This window comes from Danio rerio, chromosome 19 (assembly GCF_049306965.1).
Source record: "Danio rerio strain Tuebingen ecotype United States chromosome 19, GRCz12tu, whole genome shotgun sequence".
In the NCBI taxonomy this organism is placed as follows: domain Eukaryota; kingdom Metazoa; phylum Chordata; class Actinopteri; order Cypriniformes; family Danionidae; genus Danio; species Danio rerio.
Window position 1 is genome coordinate 5905001 of NC_133194.1, and position 18085 is coordinate 5923085.

Consider the following 18085-nt stretch of genomic DNA (forward strand, 5'->3'; position numbering starts at 1 on the left):
AATACATATAATAATAATAATAATAATAATCATAATTTCCATCTAATTTAGTATATTTTTCGTTGACATACTGTATAAACTAAAATATGATCATCATCTTATTGGTGTTTCTTTCTTTCTAGATCACTACTCTGGTGACCACAGCCTTCCTCATTGCCAAAGTCATCTTGTCAGATGTAAGATACTTCAAGTGTTGTTTTCTTACCCCCTTATTGATTGAAATGGCGCCGTATTAATTCCTCAGATAATCCACCTGCACAGCTCTCTGAATTACTTGCATGTATTATTTTAATGCAAGATAATAGAAACCCAAGTCGTCCCGTTTCTTTGTTTTGGCAGTTGTTTAGTCAGAATGCTTTTGGCTATGTTCTTCCCATCACCTCGTTTGTGGTGGCGTGGCTGGAAACCTGGTTCCTGGATTTCAAAGTGCTCACGCAGGAAGCAGAGGACGAGAGAGGTCAGAAATATTTCATTCATTTACCTTCATTCAATTTCCTCTCTTTTGTATCAGGGGTCGCCACAGAGGAATGAACCACTAACTATTTCATACGTTTTACTCAGCGGATACCCTTCAAGCCACAACCCAGTAATGGGAAACACCCATACACTCTTGTATTCAAACACGCACTCATACACTACGACCAATTTAGTTTATTCAATTCACTTACAGAGTTGTCTTTGGACTGCTGGGGAAACTGGAGCACCCTGATACACATTTTCAAGCAACAGGCCACCTCTTTTATTTCATTCACTAGTTTCACAAGTGACTTCAATATCAAGGCACTTTATAATGTCCAATTTTTCCAAAATCGTCAGCATAGTCATCGTTTCCCGCTTTCCTTACGTGAAGCCATTCTCATTTGTTTGTTGTCAAAAGTTGCCATGTGTGCATCATGTCGAAATGTAGTGAAAAGTACTACAAAATGGTAATATTTGATTATGATGTTTACATGTCTATACTGTACTTCAATAATGCGACTAAAATAAAGTATTGCTTCGATTATTACATTTACATTTACATTTAGTCATTTAGCAGACGCTTTTCTCCAAAGCGACTTACAAATGAGGACAAGGAAGCAATTTACACAACTATAAGAGCAACAATGAATAAGTGCTGTAGGCAAGTTTCAGGTCTGTAAAGTCTAAGAAGGAAACTATTAGTAGTATTAGTATTTTTTTTTATTTATTTTTTTTATTAAATTGATTTCTGTTCAGTTCGATTATGACTTTTAGTCAGATTAAGGTAATCATAGTTTACATAGTAGACCCTTAATCAGAGTATTCTCTTAAAAGTTTTAAAATCAGAACATTGGTATTGTTGTAAACGTACTCTGATCTCTGAACTCTGATCACCCCAGGTTCAAATTATGTGCTTTATTCAATGTTAAATGCTCTCAATGGGAGTTTGAATGCCATTTTCCGTGACATTTCTTGCCATACTACTGAAAGTAGCCGCAGATAGTTCACCTCAGATCTTGAAAATAAAATGACTACTATTATTATTATTATTTATTATTATTATTATTACTTGTCCTCTCCTTGATTTCCCAACCTCCCCTCACCTCGTCACCTTTATCATAAATGGTATTACTTTTACTTTTGTTATCATTATTATTATCACTGTTCTGACTTGTCCTCCTGTTATCTTTTCATTATCATTATTACAATTATTTATACCATTATCATTATTAAGGTTGCAATTGTTGTAGCTGTAGTTGTAGTAGTAGTAGTAGTAGTAGTAGTAGTAGTAGTCATTGTAGTAGTATCGATTGTAGTTGAGATTATTGAAGTAGTAGTTCATGTAGTAGTTGATGTTGTTGGTATAGTGGTAGCAGAAGTAGTAAAGGTGTTGTTGTTGCAGTAGTAGTAGTAGTCGTTGTTGGTGTAGTAGTATCAGTAGTAGATGTTGTTGATGTAGATGTTGTAGTAGTAGACGTTGTTGTATTAGTTGTAGCAGACGCTGTAGTAGTATCAGTAGTGGTAGTCATTGTTGTAGTAGTATTAGTAGACATTGTAGTAGTAATAGTAGTTGTTGTGGCTGTAGTAGAAGCAGTAGTAGTTGTAATATAAGTAACTTTCTGTAGTAGTTGTTGTAGTACTTGTAGACACATAAAAAAAGAAAGAAAATAAAATGACTAGCAGACGCTTTGAAAGGGAAAGTGATTCAGTGCAAACCATCAACATCAGTCACTCAGTTGCAAGTTTAATATGTATTACTTGGACTAAAATATTTACCATTTTGTTGGGAGTGTAGTGGCTGGTATTTAAAGGTTTCTTTTATGCCACATTGCATTTGGTGCAGACAGCCAAATTGCTTGTCACTGAAATCTTGTCGCATTGTATGTTGCTAAGACTCTGTGTTAGTAGGTTATGTTTTTCCTTATCACTCTTATTGTTTGTGTTGTTTTCCTGAAGGCAGCCTGTGATGTTAGTCACGGTTGCTTGTGCCATTGTTTTTGTTAACCTTTTTATTTACATTCTAGGCTGTTAGAATTATGCCGTTTACACTTCAAATCAGTTTTTTTTCTTTTTCCCTGACTCTGAGTGTTTTATTTTCAATGTGGGCGGACTGGAAACAAATTGCAAGCTCTCAAAAGAGGAAGGAAAAACCCGATTTTCTATGAGATGTCATTTTAATAGTGCTGTGGTCACATTAAAGTCACATTTACTAAGGGAAACTTGCTTATGTTCTGTTCTAAATACGCACACTCAGACTGTCACTTGTTTGGGAAAGTCCTTAAAGGTCCCATAAAATTAAAAATAAAGTTTAGCTCTTTTTAGATGTTTGTTTTAAGGATATCTATAAGCTTGTGTGCTCCAAAACTGTGACAATTCACGTTTCGAAAATATAAAACCCATATAAACATGTAAAGCTTGCAGTTTGTCACTTCCACCTAAATGGATCAACTATGTTTTCCATGTCCCTTCATACTTCCGTTTCTCATCAAATCTTGATTAATCAAATGCTCTCTAGTATGTGACTTGCCCCGCCTCCTTCAAGACGCTTCTCATTTGCTTTTCATTTGATGCGCTTGCGCTCAATCGCTCTCACTGGCAGAGCTCTGATCAGAGGCAAGGCAAGTTTATTTATATAGGACATTTTATACACAGTGGCAATTCAAAGTGCTTCACATAAACGGGAATTTTCCTATTCCAAAACACTGCTGTATCACATTTTCTCATTTTACTCTAGGACTTCCCCTTTCTGGTGATCACCAACAGATTTGATTTTTCACCTGAAATCAAAAAGTTAAGCCTTACAGCTCTAATTACGTGCCCCCAATTTTTAACTTCCTTCTGGAAGTAAATCACGCGGCCCCTGATTTTAACCCTCTCCCGGGAGTAGATCGCTTTAGCTAGCCAAATGTAATAAAAGGTCTTGATCTCAGCAAAGAGCTTAGAATGACCAAGAGGCGACACTCAATAGAACGTTCTATTGCAACAGCCCCAGATTCCGCCATTTTGGAGTGAAAGTGATCGGCCGTCCATTGGATCTCATTACTGTCGCGATGGCAAGCAGCTGCTTTGTTTTTTATTTATTTAAAAAGCGCATTAAAGCTGAGATATAACCTGAAAGATGACAATACAACGCTTACTTTCACAATCATCAGTACTTTTAATAGTTTGTTTTACAGACTTATAATATGCTGTTGTTCTATTGGAGTTTTCATTCCAAAATGGCTGCCGCGCCCTTTAGTGGCTGTTTCCCAAATTACACTAGAGTGTCGCCTCTTGGTCATTCTAAGCTCTTTGATCTCAGCTAGACGCCAGGGACTTTAACCCCCCCACAACAGATTATCTGTGGCGGGTCACTTCTCGGATCTCACTTACTGTAATTATGCTGGTGTCCCACAGAGACCGATCTACTAGTATGGTGATGGCCCAAGTTAACATTTTTAACTGTCCAATCAGATACATAAAGAGTAATAAGAGAGACAAGTATATATATATAAAAAAAAAAAAAAATTAAAAACACAATTGGCTGTTTTTATTTAAAAAGAGGAGGAGCTACTCTGTGTATCACCTTTTCCATTTTTCATTTGAGATTACGTCAAACATTGAATAAAAACACACATTTCAAAGCACTTAATCTATATTGATGATCTGTCATTTTTCTCCTATCTGCAGTGTATCTGGCAGCAGTGAATGCGGCGTGTGAACCGGCCCCTCTCATCTGTCCTAGACCCGTGTCTGATGGACAGTTTTACTCTCCACCAGAGTCCCTGGCAGGTAACGCCATTCACTTTCATTCGGCGCAACTTGCTGTATGTATTGATTTTGCTCATAACGTTTGCATTTGTCCTGCAGGTTCAGAGGACGATCTTGATGAAGAGGGTCTTGGCAGGAGAGCAGTAACAGAACAAGTAAATAAATACTTGGGTTTTGTTTTATTTGCATAAAATAAATCTCAGAAAATGGGCACATTTAATGAGTACTACATGCTTTATAGTATACTGTAAAACTGCAGGTTAACTACGTTTATACGCTCGCTAGCCACTTTATTAAGTACACCTTTCTAGTACTGGGTTGGACCTTATTTTGCCTTCAGAACTTCCTTAATCCTTCATGCACTGAAAAAAAAGTTGTCTGCAAAAATGATGCAAACAATTTATTTGTGTTGAATTTAAACAAACAAATTAAATTTAGTAATGTTCAACTTCAACATCGACATAAACAAATTGTTTACAACCACCTAACTTAAAAATATTAAGTAAATTCAAGGAATCATCTTCGAATAATTTTTTTCAGTGTGGCATAGATTCAACAAGCTACTGGAAATATTCCTCAGAGATTTTGCTCCATATTGACATGATAGCATCACACAGTTGCTGCAGAATTGTCGGTTGCACATCCATGATGCGAGTCTCCCGTTCCACCAAATCCCAAAAGTGCTCTATTGGATTGAGGTCTGGTGACTGTGGAGGCCATTTGAGTACAGTGAACTCATTGTCATGTTCAAGAAACCAGTCTGAGATGATTCACGCTTCATGACATGGTGCATTATCCTACTGGAAGTAGCCATTAGAAGATGGATACACTGGTCATAAAGGGATGGACATGGTCAGCAACAATACTCAGGTAGGTTGTGGCGTTGACACGATGCTCAATTGGTATTAATGGGCCCAAAGTGTGCCAAGAAAATATCCCCCACACCATTACACCACCACCACGAGCCTGAAACATTGATACAAGGCAGGATGGATCCATGCTTTCATGTTTTTGACGACAAATTCTGACCCTACCATCCAAATGTTGCAGCAGAAATCAAGACTCGTCAGACCAGGCAACGTTTTTCCAATCTTTCATTGTCCAATTTTGGTGAGCCTTTGTGAATTGTAGCCTCAGTTTCCTGTTCTAAGCTAAAAGGAGTGGCAACCAGTGTGGTCTTCTGCTGCTGTAGCCCATCTGCCTCAAGGTTGGATGTGTTGTGTGTTCAGAGTTGCCTTTCTATCAGCTCGAACCAGTCTGGCCATTCTCCTCTGACCTCAAGGCATTTGCACCCACAGAATTGCCACTCACCGGATATTTTACCATTCTCTGTAAACCCTAGAGATGCTTGTACGTGAAATCCCAGTAGATCAGCAGTTCCTGAAATACCCAGACCAGCACGTCTGGCACCAACAACCATGCAAATCACCTTTCTTCCCAATTATGATGCTCAGTTTAAACTGCAGTAGATCGTTTTGAGCATGTCTAGATGCCTAAATACATTGAGTTGCTGCCATGTGATTGGCTGATTAGAAATTTGCGTTAATGAGCAGTTGGACAGGTGTATCTAATAAAGTGGCCGGTGAGTGTACACAGTCCCCCTTTTGGAAAGATTATTGTGAAAAGCGCTATACAAAAAAGCTTGAATTGATTTGTATTGAATCAGTCTGTGCAATCACTTTTTTTTTTGTTTTTTAGGAAAAGGCATTTGTAAGACAGGGGCGGGAGGCCATGGCGGTGGTGGAACAGATACTCACACAAGAGGAAAACTGGAAATTTGAGAAGACTAATGTATGCATGCATTAACAGTGGTAATTATTTGTTTATGTTTTTTTGTAATCTGTATAATATAAAAGTGTTTTATTTTTTTAGGAGCTGGGTGATGCAGTATATACACTTGAAATCCCGTTTCATGGGAAAACGTTTATTTTAAAGGTATTGTAAAACAATAAAGTGTGTATTGTGAGAGATTTTGTGTTTGTAATCAGCTTCTTACCGCTGTTTGGTGTGTTTAGGGTCTTTTGCAATGCACAGCAGAGCTGGTGTATCAGGAGGTCATTTTACAGCCAGAGAAGATGGTGCAGTGGAACAGAACCGTGTCTGTTTGTCAGGTACACGCTCACAGACACCTCTAATAATGAGTGCTGAAACATATGTGGGTGTGAGGTATATTTTAGTAGTAAAATAAAACAAATGCGCAGTTTGAAATGTATAATAAAGCATTGAATAAAAATGCATGAATTAATCCAACGTACTGATTTGCAACTTTACTGCTTCTTCTGAGGCCAGATTTGTAATTGCACCGCCTCCAAGAGCTTTTTTATAAGCTATGACCAACAAACTTTGAGTCCTGTCTAATGCTGTTTTATAAAATGCTATTCTAACTGATCAGACTGACTAGTTTTTCACAAACTGGACAACTAAAATACAACAAAACATGTAAACTTAAATTGAGGGTATCAAAACATTTAAACAAAGTCTTACAGAGTTTATGAAGAGTTCAGATGCAAAAACCTCCAAATGTTCTCAGAAATTTCCATAGAAAATTAGCATTTTAATCGAACGCCAATGTTTATGTCAAGTTATTTAATTTTAAAGACCATGAAAAGAAAAATGATTTGCCACAAAACTGGAATTACTGAACCTACACACAGAAGCCTGATAATGTTTATTTTTGAGTAACGTTTCATATGGTATTTAGAGGTATTTGCATCTGAACTCTTCATATACTCTTCATATGTTTCCTCCTTTAACCCAGTTCAAAACATTCCGATTTTAATTTATCACAAGCAAAGCCTAGCCACTTGCTTATGGTGTTTTAACATCTTAAGGTATAGTTAAACATGTTTATAATATGGGCGAGGCAGTGGCACAGTAGGTAGTGCTGTCGCCTCACAGCAAGAAGGTTCAAACCTCGGGTCAGTTGGCGTTTCTGTGTGGAGTTTGCATGTTGTCCCCGCCTTCGCGTGGGTTAATTCCGGGTGCTCCGGTTTCCCCCACAGTCCAAAGACATGCGGTACAGGTGAATTGGGTAGGCTAAATTGTCCGTAGTGTATGAGTGTGTGTGTGGATGTTTCCCAGGGATGGGTTGCGGCTGGAAGGGCATCCGCTGCGTAAAAACTTGCTGGATAAGTTGGCGGTTCATTCCGCTGTGGCGACCCCGGATTAATAAAGGGACTAAGCCAACAAGAAAATGAATGAATGATTGATGCTAATAATATCTTAAAACGTGTTGGAAATAATGACAATGTTCATTTTTAAAACCTGTAAATTACTGCTAGCAATGTGCTAAAGAGTGTTTGCAAACTTTAATAATACTAGGATAGTGCTTAACATGGTTGCAATATGTTTTGTGCCAGAACATTGCTAAAGATAAAGTATGTATGCCTTGTTTTAAAAAATGGTGGCAACTCGTTGGTACATGCTAGTAGCATTCATGCTAGTTGTATCATGCTAACTTTATATTAAAATGTTAAAATAGCTTACTATTTCTTCCCCTTTCAGTCAAATAAAAAATTTTCTCATCTGTTTTAAATGAGAGGCTTTCTCAAGACAGCATTTTTTATCTTGTTATCAGTGTTGTCCTGCTTAATAAAGTTGTGGAATCCATGTAAATCAATAAAATAGCGAGATTTCGTTTTTTGTAATTTGATGCAATGGTGATGTAATACATACATAAATACATATAAATGTACATAAGCTTTTTTTAAAATCTAAATATTAAAAACATCCAAGGATTTAGGATGCTGATGACCATTTAATGCATCATAACAGTTTTGAAATGGGTCCATAATCCTCTGATTTCCACCCACAGATTTTACAGAGGGTTGATGACAACACAATGGTGTCGTATGATGTGTCTGCTGGAGCGGCTGGAGGTGTCGTGTCTCCCAGGTGAGATGGCCGTTTCCTGCTATTGAATCTATCCAAACTATGCTTATACCCTTGATATGTAGCCATGCGAACGTTTCTACTAGTTGCAGAGAATTCAAAGTGTTCTATTTCTCGTCATTTAGGGACTTTGTGAATGTTCGTCGGGTGGAGCGCAGACGAGACTGCTACATCTCTGCAGGAATGGCCACCAATCACAACTCCAAACCCCACCACAGTCGCTACGTCAGGTCTGTCGTGTCAAAATGCAGAACTTGTTCATGCTGTATGCGAAATGGCTCTCTCATTGACGATTCTCTACATTTGTCCACTAATATAGTCCACTTGAAGTAGTCAATGAAGCAAGTGGGTGATTTTGTGCAGTAGAAGGAATGAGGTTTTGTTTGTGCTTTACTGGTTTGTAAAGGATTATAGGATTAAAGGTCAGAATTATTTAACACTCAGCGACTTGTCTGTTAGGGATGAAAAAATGTTTTGATTTGTGTCATTAAAACCAAAGCGAACATGGGGAGAACATGCAAACTCCACACAGAAATGACAACTTGCCCAGGCGGGACTCGAACCCGCAACCTTATTGCTGTGAGGCAACCCATCTTGTGGTCAGTTACAGAAATTCATTTGGCGCACAAACACTCACAGTGCATTATGGGTATTTTTTACCCCTCAAGTCGTGGATTCTAGGCTCCATTACAGTCCTTTTTTTGTGCCCTTCACTCACTAACTTCCCTCCATCGTGTTTACTCTGTCACTGATTACGCTACACAAGTGTCTACTACTGGCAGAGCATCTGAATGGGTTTAAATGGAATGCCCTAAACCCTTGAGCACTTAGGAACTACAGTGTTGTGATGTCATTGCAATTGCATTCTGGGACATAGGAACCGACCTATGAAATTGGTCAAAGTCAAGGAATCCAGTGCATGTCCATGTAAACTTTGTGAGTGTCTAAAAGTGGACTGGGACTTAGCCATAGACTTATTGCTTAGTAATATGGGATTGATTGAGTGCATTTGATGTCCACTATGGTCTGAGACACTACTAGAAATGGCTTCTAACTCCATTTATTTTAGTGTATAGGGGTCGATTTCTGGATACAGCTTCTCTCTTTGAAAAAGAAACCTGACGAATGAGTTTATTTTTGGTCAAGCCAAATTAGCTGTGTGAAAAAGAACGAGATTGAACAGATGTCTGGGCAAGATGTTATGTTATCTGCTGTTGTGATGTCTAGACTTTTAATTGATTTGACTTTCTGAAGAGTCATTAAGTGATCTTGTCTTTGCTTTTTTGAACTGAAATTGTGTAACAAAGGAGCATTGTGCTGTTTTAGAAGGAGGATGGCTTTTTAGGCATTTCCTATAATTATTTTAATTTATTTAAATTTTTTATTAATTTTCAATCTGTTTTGTATTTTGTAACTAAGAGCTATTTTGACTCTCTCTCTCTCTCTCTCTCTCTCTCTCTATCTCTATCTCTCTCTCTCTCTCTCTCTCTCTCTCTCTGTTTTTTTAGAGGGGAGAATGGTCCTGGTGGATTTGTGGTGTTGAAGTCCAGCAGTAATCCTTCAGTTTGCACCTTCATCTGGGTTCTCAATACAGACCTTAAGGTAAGGTCAGCAAGAGAACCACTTTGTCATGCATATTTAAACTCTTTAAATACCCTGATGATGAGTAGTTTTTAATTTGCAAAGTGCATTTTTTATTTTATTTATTTATTTATTTTTATTAACTTTTTTCACATCATTGTGCAGCCTCTGCAAATCATCCACATTTATAATATTTTGCTGATGGATGATAAATTCTTGTCTCTGATGAAATCTATTTGCCATACTGAATTTTCCAGAATATAAGTCATATTTTTATCATTTAATTCTTGTTGCAACTTGTATTTACAAAGCAGCTTATACTTTATAATAAAATAAACGCTATAATACAGTAAATATTTCTTACGCAAGTCTGTATGCATTGGGAAAAAAAGTAAATAATGAATGACAATTTAATGTAATTTTTGTGTTCTGAATGTTGTTGAAATATTTCTAATTTGTTGTGGAATGAGAGGAACTGATATACATGTTTATAATGTTCTCGAAATCATTTCTGCATTGATTCTGAGATTTACAATAAGCTGTTAAAAACTAGCCTAAAGTACCTTCTGCTGTTTTATACCAAGCCCAGAGCGCCGTCTGCTGTTTAAAAGCAAGCCTACAGCACCATCTGATGTTTAAAAACTAGCCTAGAGCGCTGTCTGCTGTTGAAAAACAAGCCTACAGCACCATCTGATGTTTAATAAGAAGCTTACAGCGCCATCTGCTGATTAAAAACAAGCCTAGAGTGCCATCTGCTGTTTAAAAAAACAAGCCTACAGCGCTATCTGCTGATTAAAAACAAGCCTAGAGCGCCATCTGCTGTTTAAAAAAAAAGCCTACAGCGCCATCTGCTGTTTAAAAAAAGCCTACAGCGCTATCTGCAGTTTAAAAACTAGCCTACAGCACCATCTGCTGATTAAAAACAAGCCTAGAGCGCCATCTGCCGTTTAAAAAAAAAGCCTACAGCGCCATCTGCTGTTTAAAAAAAAGCCTACAGCGCCATCTGCTGTTTAAAAACAAGCCTACAGCGCTATCTGCAGTTTAAAAACTAGCCTACAGCGCCATCTAATGTTTAAAAACTATCCTACAGCGCCGTCTGCTGTTAAAAACTAGCCTTAAGAGTCATCTGCTGTTAAAAAGCCAGTCTAGAGCGCCGTCTGCTGTTAAACGCCAGTCTAGAGCGCTGTCGGCTGGAAATATCTAGCCTAGAGCACGGCCTGCTGTTTAAAAACTATCCTAGAGCGCTGTCTGCTGTCTAAAAACTAGCCTAGAGCGCCGTCTGCTGTTTAAAAACTATCCTAGAGCGCTGTCTGCTGTCTAAAAACTAGCATAGAGCGCCGTCTGCTGTTTAAAAACTATCCTAGAGCGCTGTCTGCTGTCTAAAAACTAGCATAGAGCGCCGTCTGCTGTTTAAAAACTATCCTAGAGCGCTGTCTGCTGTCTAAAAACTAGCCTAGAGCGCCGTCTGCTGTTTAAAAACTATCCTAGAGCGCTGTCTGCTGTCTAAAACTAGCCTAGAGCGCCGTCTGCTGTTTAAAAACTATCCTAGAGCGCTGTCTGCTGTCTAAAAACTAGCCTAGAGCGCCGTCTGCTGTTTAAAAACTATCCTAGAGTGCTGTCTGCTGTCTAAAAACTAGCCTAGAGCGCCGTCTGCTGTTTAAAAACTATCCTAGAGCGCTGTCTGCTGTCTAAAAACTAGCCTAGAGCGCCGTCTGCTGTTTAAAAACTATCCTAGAGTGCTGTCTGCTGTCTAAAAACTAGCCTAGAGCGCCGTCTGCTGTTTAAAAACTATCCTAGAGCGCTGTCTGCTGTCTAAAAACTAGCCTAGAGCGCCGTCTGCTGTTTAAAAACTATCCTAGAGTGCTGTCTGCTGTCTAAAAACTAGCCTAGAGCGCCGTCTGCTGTTTAAAAACTATCCTAGAGCGCTGTCTGCTGTCTAAAAACTAGCCTAGAGCGCCATCTGCTGTTAAACTAAGATCAGAATCTTTTTCTCAAACTATTTTTCATCACAACTCTTGGTAAAAACCACCTAGCAAGTTCTTAGCAACAGGCTAAAAATACAAAAATTCTAAAATATTCTACAAAGTTTTTTTTGTTAGTTTTTTTAATGTGTACTAAACGTATAGTAATATAGTTATTGTATATTTATTTTGTTTTGTTTTTTTGCAGGGTCGTCTCCCACGTTACCTCATCCACCAGTCTCTGGCCGCAACTATGTTTGAGTTCATGTCTCATCTCAGGCAGCGTATAAACGAAGTCCACGTCTCGTACCGGTGACCTATCGACTCTGAAGTCACCACGATGTAAACTGTGGTCGGGTAAAGAGTCAAAGTACACACTGTGCCATATTCATTCTCCTGTGCGAACAAGAGTCGCCATGAGGAAATTCCGCGTTACATTTGACTGGCGGGAGATTGTTACGGTTGACTGCGTCTACGAAAATCTGGCTGCTCTTTATACTGACATTAAAGTTGATGCAGATGTACTACAGGAGCACATGAGGTCATAACGCAAACGGTCAAATGCCACACGAGCCGAAATCATGCAAATATAAAGAGAAATGCATGCGTTTCTAATATCAGGTGTGCCTAAAACCCACTGTCGCCACCTAGTGAACACGACTGAAGACTGGGATGCTTTCTTGATGAGATTCTGAGCCAAATACGCTGTGGTTTCTCATTCTACTTTTACTCGCGCCTTAATCAATCAAGCACACTCAGTCATACTAATTAACTTTTGTCTTATTATGTTTGGCTCTCGTTGCCAATCTTTGATGTATTGGATTATTAAATATAAGAGCATTCATCTGTAGCGTATATATCGGTTTTCATTTGACGCCTATGATTATTAGTCTAACAATGCACACTGTTTCGTTTATGTATTGTCTTAAATCAAATGAAATGCGCTGCAACAACATTCTGCTTGATTTTATTCAACAAGAAACTGGTGCAAAGCAGCATAAAGTTGATTTGTAATGAATATAACAGGCCTTTTGTTGAAATACGTGCAGTTTTTTTGGTTTTGCATGTTGGTTCGTGTTCTCTCAGAGCATTACTGTCAATATTTTATTGGTTTTTAACTCATGTTTACCACATTTATGCACAAACAAGGAACTAAGTCATGGTCCCGAGTTGTTCAGTGGGTTATTGTCTTATAGAAACGCCACTAGTAAATTGTGAACGTGTCCTTCATTAATAGATGCCTTGGATCAAGCAAACAATGCGTTTAATAAAGAGAAAAGACACTCTTACAGGGTATTGGATTTCATTTTATCGGCTTATCGGATTACGTCGATCTTATTTTGCCCGTGTGTTGGTTTGAACTTGTGTGCCTTTTGTTACGGTTTGTGATTGCTTGCGATATTTGTTTTATTTCATGATCTTTTTATTGACTGTAACCACATTTCTTTGTGCAGAGCCTTTTTAAATGGCTTGAAGTCACTTGTGATTCAGGTTGTGAGTGAATGTTATTTTTATACTGATTTGCATTAATATGAAGCTACACCGAATTCTGTCATGTGATTCAGAAATCATGATTTTAAAAAAATCAACGTTTAATAAAACTAACAGACAGTTGTTATAGTGTCTGTCATCTGTTATTGGAAGTGATGGAAGAAGCTGATTTTCAAAGCTTCATAAAAATGTTATCAACTGCTTTTTTTGTTTGTTTTTAAATGATTCGTCGTTTTGAAGCGCCACATGCTGGTGAAGCCATGTAACTCGTTTTTTTAAACAATGTTTAATTGAAAGTATAGCCTATCAAATACTAGGGTTTCTGCAGGGTCTTTAAAAGTCTTAATGTTTTAAATCTCAAAATCCAATTTGTAGCCCTGCTGAAAAATCCAGCTTCAACCAGCCTAGGCTGGTTGGCTGGTTTTAGCTGGTCGACCAGCCTGGTTTTAGAGGGGTTTTGGCCATGTCCAGGCTGGTTTCCAGCCATTTTCAGCCTGGTCTTATATGGTCAGGCTGGGAAATGACCAGCTAATACCAGCTTGACCAGCCTAGCCAAGCTGGGATTCCAGCCAAAACCAGCTATATCCAGCTTAAACCAGGCTGGAAATGGCTGGAAACCAGCCTGGAAATGGCCAAAACCCCTCTAAAACCAGGCTGGTCAACCAGCTAAAACCAGCCAACCAGCCTAGGCTGGTTTAAGCTGTATTTTTCAGCAGGGAGGGCTTAAAAAGTCTTAAATTTACTGAAATATTGTGTTTGTAGGTCTTAAATCTTTTTTTTTAATGGGTCTTAATTTTTCTTTGTTCATGTATTGCTACTCAATCTGGCCAAAACCCATACAATCACCAACAATCATCTCAATAAAACTTGAAACAGTTTTTTTTTTTTTACACAGTAATTTTTAACTCATTAACTCGTTTATCATAATGGTTTAAATATTTTCCTAACAATAACATTTGTTTAAAAGTTCTCTATGTATTTACTGCTGCTGAGGACACCGACCTGGACAGATCGTTGTGCATAGATTTAGTTTATTATAGTTTCCCAGTTTTGGGAAACACCCATACACTCTCATTCTCTCACACACACACACACACACTCACACACACACACACACTACAGCCAATTTTGTTTATCCAATTGACCTTTAGCGCATGTCTTTGGACTGAACCTGAAACTCCACACAGAAATGCCAACTGGCCCAGCCAGGACTCGAACCAGTGATCTTCATGCTGCGAGGCGACAGTGCCAACCACTGAGCCACCGTGCTGCCCAATTTGAATGAACAATTGAGTGATTTTTTGTCTCAAACTTTCTGTACCATACGATTTTCACAAATCTGAATTTCTGGTTTTGAATTTTAGAAAATTGAATTTGATGTTCAGAATTTCATTCATACATTTATTCATTTTCTTTATTAATCAGGGGTCGCCACAGCAGAATGAACCGCCAACTTGTCAAGCATATGTTTTAAGCAGCAGATGCCCTTCCAGCCTTAACCCAACAACAGGAAACATTCAGAATTTCTTCATCTTGAAAACATGAAACTGTGTAAAACATGTTGGAGAAGTTGGCGGTTCATTCCGCTGTGGCGACCCCTGCTTAATAAAAGGACTAAGCCGAGAAGAAAATCAATAAATTTGACGTTCAGAATTTCTTTATCTTGAAAACTTGAAACTGTGTAAAACATATGCTGGATAAGTTGGCAGTTCATTCCGCTGGGGTGACCCCTGATAAATAACGGACTAAGCCAAAGGAAAGTGAATTAATTATTTAATTAAATTGCAACTGTTAAAATTCAAATGAATACAATGGCATATTTTCAGCTCGATAAACACCAGTTCACCCAAAAACTTTGTTTACACACCCTTGATGTGTTCCAAACCAGTCTCTTTCTTCTGTTGAACACAAAAGAATATATTTTGAAGAATGTTGTAAATCAAGGACATCCATAGTAAACAAAAAACAATACTAAGGAAGTCAATGGAAGTCAACATTCTTTAAAATATCTTCTTTTGTTTAACAGAAAAGAAAACAAAACTAGTTTGGATCAAGTCAAGCATGAGTAAACCATGGCAGAATTATATCCTTTCAAATCTAATAAATGTTGGCTTTTGCACCTTATTTTAGTGTGTATAATTAGAATTTACTATAAGGATAAGTGTATTGGCTCTTGCTGGCTTTTCTCATCTCTTTAAAAACATCCTGATATAATCACAAGGATGATTATTTGTATTCTGCCTTTCGAGACAGCGAGAGCCTCTGGCAGAGAGAGTTGTGCTCTGTCCACCATGTGATTAAACACAGCCTATGAGCCTCTCACATGAGGATCACACATCAAACACTTCTCTGTTTCCCTCGCCTTATCAATTCAGAGAGCTGAAATTTTCCTTGGTTCTTCTGTCAATGCAGTTACATTTTCAGTGATCCGTATGCATTTGCAGGCTTATCACTGCAAAGATTGCACATTTGAGGAAAACATGCCGCCGATTAAACCTGGAAGGTACAAATGAGGATGGGAAGTGTTTGCAAGTCTTCAAAGACTGTCAAATTAAACGGCTCATCTTGTATATGCATGGCCAAATGCATGAATGTCAGTTTAGTTCTGGAGTTTTGTGACTACAAAGCGAAAACTGAAATTATCACCCCTTTTTTATGATCTTCGACTGCTGATAAAACAAACAGTACATTTGTTTGTGTGTGTGTTTCGTAAAACAAAAGAGACATAATTATGATAATAAATAAATAAATAAAACAAAATCTAATTTGTACAAATCTGAAATAAGTTTAAAGCACTAAAAGAACTGGAATTAATCAAATCTGAAGATTAATTCATCCTAAATAGTATAATAAAACTATTTTCTAACACTTATTATGATATAAAATATTTAAAACGTATACAGTGCATCCGGAAAGTATTGATAGCGCTTCACTTTTTCCACCTTTTTTTTTTTTTTTGTTACAGCCTTATTCCAAAATGGATTAAATACATTTATTTCCTCAACATTCTACACACAATACCCCATAATGACAATGTGATGAAAGAGTTTTTGAAATTGTTACAAATTTATTCAAAATAAAAAACCTGTAAAATCACATGTACATCAGTATTCACAGCGTTTGCCGTGAAGCTCTAAATTGAGCTCAGGTGCATTCTGTTTCCACTGATCATTCTTGAGATGTTTCAGCAGCTTCACTGGAGTTCACCTGTGGTCAATTCAGTTGATTGGACATGATCTGAAAAGGCATACATCTGTCTATATTAGGTCCCAGGGTTAACAGTGCATGTCAAAGCACAAACTAAGCATGAAGACAAAGGAATTGTCTGTAGACCTCTGAGACAGGATTGTCTCGAGGCACAAGGCTGGGGAAGGTTACTGAAAATTTTCTGCTGCTCTGAAAGTACAAATGAGCTCAATGGCCTCCATCATCAGTAAGTGAAAGCTGTTTGGAACCACCAGGACTCTTCCTAGAGCCATCTAAGCTGAGTAATCAGGGGGAAAGAGCCTTAGTCAGGGAGGTAATCAATAACCTGATAGTCACTCTCTCTGAGCTCCAGTGTACGATACAGAAGGACAACCATCTGTGCAGCAATCCACCAATCAGGCCTGTATGGTACAGTGACCAGACGGAAGCAACTCCCCACCTGGAATTTGCCAAAAGGCATCTGACGGACTCTCAGACCATCAGAAACTAAATTCTCTGGTCTGATGAGACTAAAATTTAACTCTTTGGAGTGAATGCCAGGTGAAAACTAGGCAGTGCTCATCACCAGGCTAATACCATCCCTACAGTGACGCATGGTGGTGGCAGCATCATGCTGTGAGGATGTTTTTCAGCAGCAGGAACTGGAAGACTATTCAGGATAGAGGGAAAGATGAAAGCAGCAATGTACAGAGACATCCTAAATGAAAACCTGCTTCAGAATGCTCTTGACCTCAGACTGGGGCGGTGGTTCATCTTCCAGCAAGACAATGACCCAAAGCACACTGCCAAAATGTCAATGGAGTGGCTTCACAACAACTCAGTGAACGTCCTTGAGTGGCCCAGTCAGAGCCCAAACCTAAATCCTATTGAACATCTTTGGAGAGATCTGTTAATGGCTGTACACTGTCGCTTCCCATCCAACCTGATAGAGCTTGAGAGGTACTGCAAAGAGGAATGGGCAAAAATTTCCAAAGACAGGTGTGCCGAGCTTGTGGCATCATATTCAAAAAGACTTGAGGCTGTGATCGCTGCCAAAGGTGCATCAACAAAGTATTGAGCAAAGGCTGTGAATACTGATTTACACGTGATTTTTCAGGTTTTTTATTGTTATTAATTTGCAACAATTTAAGTAACTCTTTTGTTCACATGGTCATTATGGGGTATTGTGTGTAGAATTTTGAGAAAATAAATTAATTTACTCCATTTTGGAATAAGGCTGTAAAAAATGCGGAATAAGTGAAGCGCTATCGAATGCACTGTATATGCATATACTAGCTTTTAATGCGTTTATCATTTTGATGGTGCAAATCATTTTTGAACATTTATCAAAGGCACAATGAATCCTAAATGATTCTGGCTGAACGCTGACCTGCTGTTCCACATTTCTTAAGTCTGCTATTTATCAGTCTGCTTATTTTGCCAGCGTTCGCAGGAGCTTTAGGATTATTGGTTTTCATAAGAATATGAAGCAACCGTGTTACGTAATCTCTATTTTTACTTCCAACCTGCTTCGTTTTTTCACTTTTACTCTTTCCAAAACTTGGATATATGCAGTGAGAAACTGAGGCTGAAATCATTCGCAGAGGTAAAAGCACATTTGTGTTTGGGGGCTGTGGGACGAGTGGCTTTATTTAGAGCTCTGTGATGGCCTCAGGTCACACAGCTCAGACTCATGACCAAACTGTGATGTTATTCATTCTAGAGAGAGAGACCGGGACGCTTTAGTCGCTCTCTGGGTCCCAAAA

The 18085-nt window shown here is 38.3% G+C and overlaps 1 protein-coding gene across 2 annotated transcripts in view; it reads left to right on the forward strand.

Moving 5' to 3' along the window:
- stard3 (StAR related lipid transfer domain containing 3) overlaps positions 1-13256 on the forward strand; it is a 17050-nt gene extending 3794 nt beyond the window's left edge. The window contains exons 5-15 of one of the 2 annotated variants that reach the window (XM_005159353.5): positions 123-176; positions 340-457; positions 4129-4230; positions 4309-4364; positions 5908-6000; positions 6082-6144; positions 6225-6320; positions 8024-8103; positions 8226-8330; positions 9609-9702; positions 11851-13256. In XM_005159353.5, the coding sequence (XP_005159410.1) occupies positions 123-176; positions 340-457; positions 4129-4230; positions 4309-4364; positions 5908-6000; positions 6082-6144; positions 6225-6320; positions 8024-8103; positions 8226-8330; positions 9609-9702; positions 11851-11958 (969 nt within the window). In that variant the 3' untranslated portion in view covers positions 11959-13256. 2 annotated transcript variants of the gene reach the window in all.
- Positions 13257-18085: the final 4829 nt, after the last annotated feature.